This window comes from Canis lupus, chromosome 15, assembly GCF_003254725.2.
Source record: "Canis lupus dingo isolate Sandy chromosome 15, ASM325472v2, whole genome shotgun sequence".
NCBI classification, from domain to species: Eukaryota; Metazoa; Chordata; class Mammalia; order Carnivora; family Canidae; genus Canis; species Canis lupus.
In genome coordinates this window covers 48,848,699-48,860,947 of record NC_064257.1, presented here as the reverse complement: position 1 = coordinate 48,860,947, position 12,249 = coordinate 48,848,699, and the positions used below count along the sequence as shown (strand labels likewise).

Here is a 12,249-nt window from a genome sequence, read left to right as displayed (position 1 = left end):
ATATGGTGTTTTCAGTCATTGTACTTCTCATACTCCTACAGCCTCACTATACATACTTTGTTTACCATACTTGCCAAGTATCCTGTTCTTTTTTCACTTGGAATCCAAACCCCACAAATAATTATCTCTTTGCCATCAATATTTTTAACTGAGAGATTTTTTTTTTTTGGCAGGTGTCTTGATTTAAGTTATTTGCCATTAAAAAAAATAGGTGACATATATTTAAGTTTAATTTCCTCCTCCTGGTTCAAGCAAGATTTGGGAAAAAATGATTTGTGGATAAATTGATAGTTGTAACTGTCAGCTGAGCAGGCAGTTTCTCCTTCTTCTTCTTCTTCTTCTTCCTCTTCCTCTTCCTCTTCTTCTTCTTCTTCCTCCTCTTCTTCTTCTTCTCCTTCTTCTTCCTCTTCTTCTTCTTCCTCTTCTTCTTCCTCTTCTTCTTCCTCTTCCTCCTCCTCTTCTTCCCCCTCTTCCTCCTCCTCTTCCTCCTCCTCCTCGTTCTCTTCCTCCTCCTCTTCCTCTTCCTCCTCCTCTTCCTCCTCCTTTTTTTTTTTTTTTAAAGATTTTATTTATTTGAACAATAGCAGGAGGAGCAGAGGGAGAGGGACTGCAGGGGCTGCATCCCAGGACCTTGAGGTCATGACCTGAGCTGAAATTAAGAGTCAGGTACTTAACCAACTGAGCCATCCAGGCACTCCTGGGCAATTTATTCTTGCAGATCTGGGTAAACTAGGTATTAGTCTTGGTTTGATCTTACATTATTTTCTTTGTATGAAGATATAGTAAATATCTGTCCCTGTTGATTGTAGTCCTTAAATCTTTGTGTCTTGGGATGACTTCAGTTCTGAATTTTATGGTGAGTTAGCAACAAAAAATAAACTAAAATTCATTAATAGATAATTGATTAATAAAAAATACACTTGATAGTACATGATATAATAGCAAAAACAAGAATTTCTTTGGAAAAAAACATGTAAATATAATACATAGAATAGGACTTTTGTAGCAGAAACGTTTAAACTATTTGGAAATTTTGATACCAAAATTGTTTGATGCACTTGGATCCCAGAAAAAGAATTAGAGCTTGTCAGCTTTTGTGTGGTTAGATCTTCTTCTGTCATAATATTATCACCAACTAAAAAACAAAGCTAACAAAAAAGCAGAAATAGACCAATAAATATTGCTGGAGGGGAGCAGTGTGTGAGGATGGGTGAAATGGGTGAAGGGGAGTGGGAGATAGAGGCTTCAAGTTATGGAATGAATAAGTCATATAACATAGGAAATACATAGTCATTGGTATTGTATGGTGAAAGGTAGTAATTACACTTGTGATCATAGCATAATGTACAGAATTGTAGACTCACTATGTTGTACACCTGAAACTAATGTAACATTGTATATCAACTGTACTTAAAAAAATCATCCAAATTTATAATAATGCAAAAAAATGAGGATTTGTACATTTACATTTTAAGCAGTGCACATTATTGAAACCATGCTTAATACACAAATTTGGATTATCATACAAATTTCAGATTTTAGTTTGGATAGTATTCCTTAACTTCTGTAACATTTTATTAGCAAAGTATAGTCCATTAATAATATTGGCAAATCTTTCTCTATAACTGAAAAAAGATATTTTTCAGAGAACAAGGTATACCTTTGGTATATGCATATTTTAAAAGAAAGCTAAAGGAGAAAATGGTTTTCATAAATATCAAGATCTGGAAATTTTAAAGTTACTCATCAGTTTAATTGCCCAGAATGCAGTATGTGTTATGATGCCATTACTCTTTTTTTAGATATGCTAACATGTTTTTTCAACCGTGATGCAAAGCATAAGTGATTCAAACAAAAATGAAGCTAACTCAATAAAGGACCTAAATAGACTGTTTTGCAGTAATTTATATGCTGGGTGTTTGCTAGTTTGTAAAATATAATAATTATACTCCTCATTACAATATAAGGCTCTGTTCTGTTGATCAGAGCCATGTATATTATTAATTAGCATGTTTATTTTTAACATTGAAGAGAAATATTTGATTCTGCTTTATATAAAATTTGACCCAAGAGGCTTGTATTTACTCAATGAATAGAAGTTTCTTTTATTTAATAAAGAATTTTACTGGGCATATGGACTACTCGTCCTACAACTGGGTCAGAATGGGTGAGGAGGTTGGGGGCGAGAAAGAAATCTAAAAATACAACGTTTAGGGATTAAATATTGGCATTTGTTTTAATGATACTTTATTGTGAAGGACATTATTTATTTAGACCCTTAGGGACCTTAAGTAAACAGTTGGCTGTTCCCTGGGTAGATAAGAGACAGATGATGTATTTGCATTTTCTTTTTTGTTCTTTTGAATGTCTGGAAAACTGTCAGTTTGAAGGAGCCAGTTTATCAGTGTAAGGATAAGGAAAAGATAAGTCAGTATCATTCCACATGTTCAAAGTAGCTTCTGCATTTACATATGTGTGATTGCCTATTAAAAATATTTAATGTTAATTTAAAATGATAGTCATAAATGTATGATTTTATCTGAGTTGAAAAAATGCAGAATATTTGGAAATTACTTTTTTCCCCTGGCAGAAAAAAAGGACAACCCCTGTGAAATTATTGATACATTAGTTTATTTTTTCATGTGATATTTTTCTTATATAATCATTGCTAGTTGATTTTTAAAAAAGTTTTTATTTAAACTTCAATTAGCATACTTGTAATACTAGCTTCAGGTATACAATTTAGTGATTCCATTCAACTCCCGGTGCTCATCACAAGTGTAACCCTTAATCTCCATCACCTATTCCACCCATCCCCCTCACCTTTTTATCTTTGTTGGTAAAGTGTTCTCTTATTATTGGAAAAGACTGTTTTGTAGAATCCCTTTCTGCTGTAGTCTCTTTTATGTTTGAAAATTGGCATCACTTCCAGGATAGTATTAGGAAGGTATTTTTGTTACTTTAATTTACTGCACCATTTCAGACTTTTGATATGCATTTCAGCTTGTTAAAATCAGAGTCAGCCACAGTAAAAGCTTATTTTGTTTTGTAACTACTATCTAAAGCCTCATACAAATATTTTCATGAGATTTATTCTGTCTTTATTTTTATAGATGGGACTTTATACGTTCCTTTTTTTCAGCTTCAGAAAAGTTCAAGAAAAACTACCAGTAGTCCTTTGAGACAGTACCTGTTATACTCTCAATAAAGATGGTCTTTAAAAACTATCACCAATTAAAAAAATAAAACTCAGAGATAGTTAATTAATCACTAGTGATAGAAGTCAATGGCCAATTATGGTTTAATGATCATATTGCTGTCAAGGATTTAGAGAATTGGAGGTGTCATTAACTATAATAAAGATATTTGGTCTCTGAAGTAGGTTGTTGAGTGTTGTGTAGGAATAGAAGGATTGGCACTGAGTCTCAGAAATGCCAGATACTGAACGGCCAAAGATTCTTTTCAACTTCACCTTGTTTTGCCCTCTAGTTTGAAATGTTAATGTGGGGGGTGGGGGGAGAGAAAATGGAAAACTTTTGATTGTGAAGTGGAAATTCATATATTTTCTTAAAGAAAATGTCATTATGAAGAAATGTGTACTTCACTTTAAAATTAATTCTATGCATTAGGATAGATTCCATTCAGTTTGTTAGGGTTTTTTATGTAGTTAGCTTTCAATTGAGCAAGATGGAGAGGAGGAGAAGGCAGCAATTAATAAAAATCCCAGTAAAAAGAAAAGTCAACACTGATTTTCAAGGGAATGGGAAGGAAATGAGTTATGGAAAAGACAGATTCACAACATTATCTTCTTACTCTAAGAGGTGGGCTCCGTAAGTATCCAAAGGTTATTTGTCTAAAATTGCTTACAATGTCCTCCCTCAAACAACCAAGTCTGCAGGGGGTCGGTCAAACAGTCTAGATTTCTGAATCTCTATGTTTGGCTGAGAGTTAGTGATTAGAACTGAATCAGAATTATTGACCTAGTTCTCCCTGAAGACCAAGCATATTTCAGAGAAAGTCAAGTTGTCCCAGATCCTTGCTGATTAGAGCCTGACCGTTTTGCTTATGCCCATAACTAATTTTATTTGCTTTACCTAAGAGTAAATTGAATCAAAATGCCCAGATATAAATGAAGTGAGCCTGAAGAAATTGTGGGAGTGAAGTAAGGCAGTACAGGCTTTTAATAAAAGTATTTTTTGTACAATGGCTAGTTTATCAAATGTTTATGGTTTTGTTTTATTTTATAGCAATCTGATAAATGAAATTGTTGGAAATACACTTTTTGTAACAGTTAAATCTGAGATTGATTCTTTGCTTTGAAACTCTGGACTTTTAAACAGATTTACCTTTACTTAAAAAAAATTGAATAAAGTTTTTAAAAGGCAGTTTATAAGTCATTTCATGTAAGTTATTTATACTTAATGTCACATTAAATAATCATTGAAGAATTTGGGTGTATTTTCAGCCCAAAGTACAGACAGAAGGGAACTATGATAATTTTAAGTATTTTAAAGGAAGCTATTATTCATTGTGTATTTATTATGATCCAGGCTCAGAAAAATTCTGTGAAGTGTAGGTATCACTATTCATTTTATAGATTAGGAAAATAAAGCACAGAAGCTTAAGTAACTTTACCCAAGGTCCCACTGCTAGTATGTGGCAGAGCTACTTCCCCCAAACTTTTCTATCATATGACAACCCCTGAAGGGTAGTTAACTGGCTTAATATTGATAGAGCTAGGATTCAGTTTGAGAATGATTTGGTGGTAGGTTGCTGGTGAAGAAGTGTTTTCTACTAGTGTAGAACATGTTTATAAAGAAATTGGTATGGAAGTTATGTGAGAGATTGATTGTTGAGAACTTGAGAGCTTAGCAGGATTTCCTTTAGATGTGGAAGAGAAAGGCTATGGTCTTGAATGACCTAACATTTCTTTTTGAAAGCGGTAAGGGAAATTGATTTCAGGCTGAGAAGAGTAGTGGAACTTTTATATTTATTACCAGAATTTAATAGGTAAGTAATATATAAATAGAAGGCTTGACTAAGAATGGATAGCAGGAATCATGAATATATAGTAGTCACTCAGAAGAGTTCTAGACTTTTCTCCCATAGTGCCTTGCAGAAATGTGGGAAAGTAACATTGGAGAATCTACTTTATCTTAGGTGCTTTACATTTTTTAATTTAAACATTCTAAGAATTGTGTTAAAAATTCGGTGGTATTTCTATTTTCTAACTCATACTGGTAAAATAATTTAAAAGGAATATTCTAGAATTCTGCATGGCAACAATCACTACACATTTGTAATGAATGATAAAGGGTAAATGTCACTATATATAATAATTACAAATTATGAAGAAAAAATCTCTATGAAAATAAAAGGTCAGAGTAGTACTTGTTTCCTGTTTTGTTTCCAGTAAAGTGGGAAATTCATTCAATTTTACTAGCAGTCATAGAAGTATAAATTGTTTATTCTTTAGGGCAATTTGGCAATATGCATTCATATTTAAAGTATGCGTTTACTGACTTCTAGGAAGTTACCTTAAAAAAATCAAGGAGTGGGACGCCTGGATGGCTCAGCTCAGTCAGTTAAGCATCCCACTCTTGGTCTCAGTTCAGGTCTTGATCTCAGAGCTATGAGTTTAAGTCCTGCATTGGGCTTCACAGTGGGCATAGAGCCTACTTAAAAAAAAAAAAAAATGAAGGCGTGCACATACATTTATGTAAGCAAATACAAAACACTATTTATTATGGTAAAGAACTAGAAATGACTCAAGTGAATGTCTCTGGATTTTAGTTGGTCTGATAGATCCTTATGATTAGAAGCAGATTATGATATACTTCTTTAGTAGGAATATTATGGCAGAGAAGAAAAGAATCTAATCACCTGGTACGTAATTTTGTTTGTCTTGATTTTAATTCCAGTATAGTTAGCAGACAGTATTATATTCGTTTCAGTTTCATACATCACCCAGTGCTCATCATATGGTGAACAATTTTGATTTGTCATAATGGTGATGATGTCTACTTTCATTATTTGATACATGTTTGTAACCGCCAACTTTCTATATGGTAAAGTTACTCTTTTCCTTTGGTAATTAATAAGTTTTGTGGGAAAGTACTTTGAAATTATTTAAATATCCTGTCCCTCAGATTATTAATTTATCATATCAGTATGGCCTTTGCCCTCTTCACATTGTTTAAGCTCCAGTACCTTGCTTCTGGTCAGTGTAACCTCCATTCTGGTGCAAATGCTTTTCCTTGATCTATTCAGGCTGCTTGAGACCTGATTAGTTTAACAAGTTTCAGAAAAAGAGGGCCCTTTTGCTCTTAAAGCACAGTGTTTTTATGTTATAGTCATAATGAAAAAATAACTGATTTTACTTGTAACATAAGATTATAGATTCTCAGATAAGAGCTCGGAGATTTGGGGTGCCTGGGTGGCTCAGTTGGTTAAATGCACATCTCTTGATTTCCACTGAGGTCCTGATTTCAGAGTTGTGAGATCAGGCCCTATGTGGGGCTCTGTGCTGGGCGCAGAGCCTGCTGGGATTCTTTCTCCCCTTTTTCCTCTGCTCCTCACCACCCCACCCTGGGGGGGCTGGGGAGAGCACTAAGGTTTTAAGACCAATTAAATTTACTGCCACATTTGGCGTCCTTTGTAGGGAGGGGAGGTGATGGGGATGATTTTCTGTGGCTTACAAATTTGGAACTAAGCTACAGTAGGGTCCTTAGTTCTTAGAGGTTCATCTTCACTGCCAGTTAATCATTAAGCTTATGCAGTATGTTGAAATTATACAACAGTTTTTCCTCTAGGCCTCTAGCATGTATGCTCTTGAGGTTGTAGACTAGCAAAATAAAGATTTTAAATAATTACACATTACAAATTCTTCCTTATTTAGTCGTTTACCATATCTCAGATTTGAATCTCTTGCTTTCTTGATTTTTATCCACTATGTTCTCTTACAATTAGGTCTCAACTTTGGCTGACTACAATTGTTTTAAGATGACTTTGATTATAACGTGTTGATTTGAGAAATGCTACCATGTGGAAAATGTGCATTTTATCTTGAAACAGGTGGTTATGGAAAAGAATTCTTACTTAGATATTTCTTTAATTCTGGTTCTTTTAAAATAATTGATGATTTTATCTTTTTTTGCCTGGCTTCATCTAAAGTCTCCATCAGTGTACTCTTACCAAAGGCCGCCAGGAATAACCTAGTTCAGTGAGGGGGAATGCACACAATAGGGAAGTTTGGGACATCTCAGTAATACAGTGTTAGAAAAAATTTATTATAGGGTTTGAGCTTATATTATGTGATTTTAGGGAAGAGTTAAGGAAGTGGGGCTTCCTTCTGAATTGGGCATCATTAAGCATGGGTATTTCTATGATGAGATATCCTAATAAATCTCATCTAGAAGCACAGAAATCTAAAGCTATAATTTGTAAAGAAGTCAGTCATTCATATTAGGATTTGGGATGTTTGACCGTCTTTGTTATTTGGACAGAGTTCGTGTTTTTGTCTTTTGGAACATGATCACATGGTGGTATTGTTTTGTGTTGATTCAGCATGATCACAGCATGGCTTTGTCTGATGCTGGTATTTTATGAAATTGTTTATATTCAGCAAGAGAACATCAGGACTCAGTTATGGGTTCTAAGCCAGTTCCTAGCAACACTAGGGCCTAAACGATATTGCCAGGACAGGCCTGGCCAGCTCCTTATATCAGAGGCTGCTTTTCCACTTTCTCAACTGTTTATATCTTCTTTTTCTTTTTTTTAAATTCTAATTTAAATTTAAATTTTTTTTTGGCATTTCTTCTTCTATCTCTCTTTTATTTATCTCTCTTTCCACACCACATTATGTTCTTTGGGTGCTTTCAGAATACCTATGTCTGAAGTTTTGTGAACAGGTCAAAAGCATCAGACCTCTCATAGTGTATAGATTCCAGCATCTTTTGAGCCACTCTTTTCTTTTGTATCAGCTTTGCATATTCTTTGTTTCATTTGCTTCAGTGTGTTTCTTGTCTTTTTGGACTCTTCCTCTATAGAATTGTGTTGGGATTTCAGTCTGTATTTACCAAAATACTAACTTGACACCCATTTAAGATACTGCTTTCGGAAACAAAGTTTACTGACTGAATTACAGCTGCAAGCAAATATGCATGTCTTTTGTACCTATGGACTCTATGTTGTTAGGATATCGTCCCATTTGAGTTCCAGTGACTCTTACAGTCCTTGTATCATGAGGGACTTTTGGTACTGTATGTGTCTATTTTTTTTCTTCCTTATATTGGCCTTAGAAAAACAAATGGCTGTTCTGTTTCTGTAGGCCTTACTCCTAGCTTAAATTGAATGATTTAATGATGATTAATGATTAAATTAATGATTTAATGAATTCCATCCCTATATCCTAATTATTAAACAAACTTTATTTTCCCCCTACTTTCTTAAGCGTTTAGGACTCCTTAAGCCTCAGTAAATTATCCACAAATTAGTGTTCTAGATTCACTCTTTCAAGACTTGTTATATTGTTTTTTTTTTTTTTTTTTTTTACTTTTCCAGAGTTACTTCCCTGGTGATTATTTTTCTCTTGGCAAGTAAATGTTATAAGCACATTTATTTGTTGAAAACAAAGATGATGATTCTTGTATAGGGTAAAATAGTTTGAACATTTTATATTATAGGATGAATCAGCCATTCAGTAAAATATACAAGAGTATTTAAAGGTATCTGGCAGTATTCATTGGAGATAAGATCATGTGTAGAAATTAATTTTACATGGTAGTTTGAACATAGAGAGAGACATAAAAAAGTAGGAAATAGAGAAATATACCGGGTGGGAAGATTGACCTGTAAAATATGGGGGATGAGAATGATTAAGGGAATAATTTCTACAATTAATAGAAATTGAGGACCTTTGATGATCAACTCTCTAGGCTCTAGAGAGAGATGGATGAAACAGATGAGATTTCTGCTTTTAAAAAGATGAGTATAGTAGAAAGAAGGCTGTTTAAAAAATCAATTGAAATATAGTGTAACAAATGCACCAACAGGTTGTGTTCTAATCACACTGAGAATACAAATGAGAGAGTATAACTTCTATTTGAATCATTTAAGAAAGGTTTCTCAGTCACTGGGTTATGTTTGCTAGGCCAGACTCAGAAGCATTCAGGGTATAGCATAAGTTATTTGGTGACTGAATAAGGAAGGTCAGTTTTTATGGAAGTGGAGGTTTATGTACTTGAGGCTAAATTTGATATTAGCTCTTTATGCTTTTTGCTTCAATTTTAAAAAGTTTCTACTTGTAAATCTCTATTGCCACTTGCTGGATAAAGGCAATTATGACTCTAATTTAGTGAGTCAGAATTTAGTTTTCTATTACCTCTGCAGCTGATGGATCATAGGTCACTTAGTGTAATAATCAAACTTGTAACTAAGCTTTACATATAAAGTGGTTCAAGAAAGACCTTGTTAATGGTAGATTTTAATGTTATCCAAATTATAATGGGCATTTAAAGATGCACCGTAATGTTTTTTGTTGACATGGTATAAAGATAGCTTCTTTGTTTGAACCTTTATCTAAAAACAGAAAATTCCTATAAATGTTTTTTTTTTTTTTTTTTTTTTTTATAGGTGGTAGATCATCTAATGCGAAATTGCCTTCGGTGCCAACAGTTGGCTCAGTTACATCAGACCAAGTTTCAAATATGAGGTATTAAAACTATTAATTTGGATATTTCTAATTTATTCCTTTTGATGACTCTAAATCATCTAGCTTCAGTTTTTACTTTCTTTTGTCTATTTCTTTTTTAAAAATCATAAGTGACATTTAGAGGCTTGAATATTTTAGAAACTCCTTTTTTAAAGATTATGAGATGTAAAAGGTTTATGGGAAGTGGCTATTATGATTAATAACTGCTGCATGCATAACAAATATTTGATTACACAGGTGGTAACTTGTGACTTAGGTTTCATATGATTATAAACTGGAAATTTAGAATTTACTGTTCATTTTCTACAAAAATGCTGAAATAATAAGGTATAGCCAATCAGCCAAAGCCACAGTGAAACTGAATAGTAGTTAGATTTTTGTTATTATTAACCTTTTTAAGTTGGGAATATACATTTCAAATTCTGATTTGGAATATTGTGAATATTTTTCACCAGTAGAGCCTTCGTGGTCAGAGTTCTTGATCCTCCCTGCCACAACTGGAAAATTCATAGCACTCCACAAATACAGGCATTAAGAGTGCTATAAGTATAGTCTTGTAGTTGTGATATTATCCAGGGATGAGTCTCTCTAAGTGCAGAGGAATAGTATTAAGGACAATTCCTAGGGAAGAGATACTTATTGACAGAAGAAATTTCCATCAGCTTAGTAATTGATAGTTTCAGTAGCAATTCTTGTTGGTATTATGAAGTATCCTTGTATGAATTCATGGTAAGTAGTGGCTGTTTGTGTATATATATATTTTTAATTTAAATTCATTAATTTAAATGCCAACATATAGTATAACACCCAGTGCTCATTCCATCAAGTGCCCTCCTTAGTGCCTATCATCCAGTTACCCCATCACCCACCTCCCCTTCCGCAGCCTTTTGTTTCTGAGTTAGGAGTCTCTCATGATTGGTCTCCCTCTCTTATTTTTCCCACTCATTTTCTCTCCTTTCCCTTATAATCCCTTTTACTATTTCTTATATTCCACATGAGTGAGACCATATGATGATTGTCCTTCTCTGATTGACTTATGTGAGTATGTTTTATCAGTTAGGAATAAAGTTGTGGATACCTCTGAATTTCCTGACATTCAGGGAGCTTGTTTATTTTATTTGAGTAAATATATACATGTGTATGTTAATCTATGTGTTTATACCTATATGTATATATGCATATAGTCACAGGACATATTAATAATTAAATTGAGATCATTGTAAATGTGCCAGTAAAGTATACTAATTTCAAATGATGAAAAGTTGTTCAGATTGTATTAGAAAAAAATTCTTATACATAAAAATGTCAATGAAAAATAAAACTGATTCAGTTTATAAACAATTATGGAGTCTGTGCTACAGCTGAGAACATAGAAATGAAGGTAGAATTCTTGAACTGAAGTTTATTAAACAATAAACTGCTGATGGTTTATTAATGAATAGACAAGTTTTTTTGTTTTTTTTTTCTTAAAGACTTTATTTGAGAGAGAGAGCAAGAGAGAGCACACATGCACGAGTGGGGGTTGGGGCAGAGGGAGAGGGAGAAGCAGATTCCCCTTCAAGTGAGGAGCCCAATGCAGGGCTTGACCCGAGAACCCTGAGATTATGACCTGAGATGAAGGCAAATGCTGGGTCTGAGCCACCCAGGTGCCTTATGAATAGATAAATTTGATAAGTTTTTTTTTTTTTAAAGGTTGTAATGGTATTAAAATCAAGTGCTTTTGACTGACCTGTGAAGATTTCCATTAAGGGCTGATGCTTAGAGTGGTTATTTACAGATTGTCAGGGCTGGGGGTCATAATATAGAACTGAGTAATAAAGGATATTCCAGCAGAAGGAATCATATGTGTAGCAATAATGGGTCCTTATGTAAATTTTAATTTCTCATGAATTTTATATTTCTGTGGAAACTCATTTTAAAAACTGAAAATTATAAATTCTAGTGAATAATTCAGATAACATCTTCCCATTAGTATTACAGAGAGGCTTGAACATGCTTTGGAAAAGGCAGCTCCTCTTCTGCGAGAGATATTTGTGGATTTTGCACCTTTTCTTTCTCGGACACTTTTGGGTAGTCATGGACAAGAACTACTTATAGAAGGAACAAGTAAGTGATTTTTTGTATGTCACTTTACAAATACATATTTAGAGTTATATTTAAATTTCAAGGTTAAAAACTTAAATGAATAATATAAGATGCCTGGAGTTTCATTGTTCAAGTATTTTTAACTTTTAACAAGATTTCTTTTAAAGAATATGTCTCATCTAATATTCTCATTTGATCTAGATTTTTTAATTAGTGATTTGGATAAAGCAGAAAAGTATGTACTGAAACAAAGAACTGAGACTTAGATTTCTTTTTTTTAATGTATTAGAATGAACTACGAGCATGGAGAATTGGAAAGATTAGTGTTAGAGTATTTAGTGGGCATTTACCTGGGATTTTACTCAAACTTAAGATCCATATAAACCATATGTATTGCCACATACTAGGAAAATGAGGACTGTGTTATTGGTCTTAATTAGTAGAATTCAATT

The 12,249-nt window shown here is 33.4% G+C and overlaps 1 protein-coding gene across 13 annotated transcripts in view; it reads left to right on the top strand.

The window, feature by feature from the left end:
- Window positions 1–12,249, top strand: part of LRBA (LPS responsive beige-like anchor protein) — a 728,875-nt gene that overhangs the window by 204,569 nt on the left and 512,057 nt on the right. For all 13 annotated transcript variants that reach the window (XM_025439493.3, XM_025439495.3, XM_025439499.3 and 10 more), the window contains 2 exons: window positions 9,634–9,712; window positions 11,685–11,818. In XM_025439493.3, the coding sequence (XP_025295278.1) occupies window positions 9,634–9,712; window positions 11,685–11,818 (213 nt within the window). The remainder of the gene's footprint in view (window positions 1–9,633; window positions 9,713–11,684; window positions 11,819–12,249) is intronic.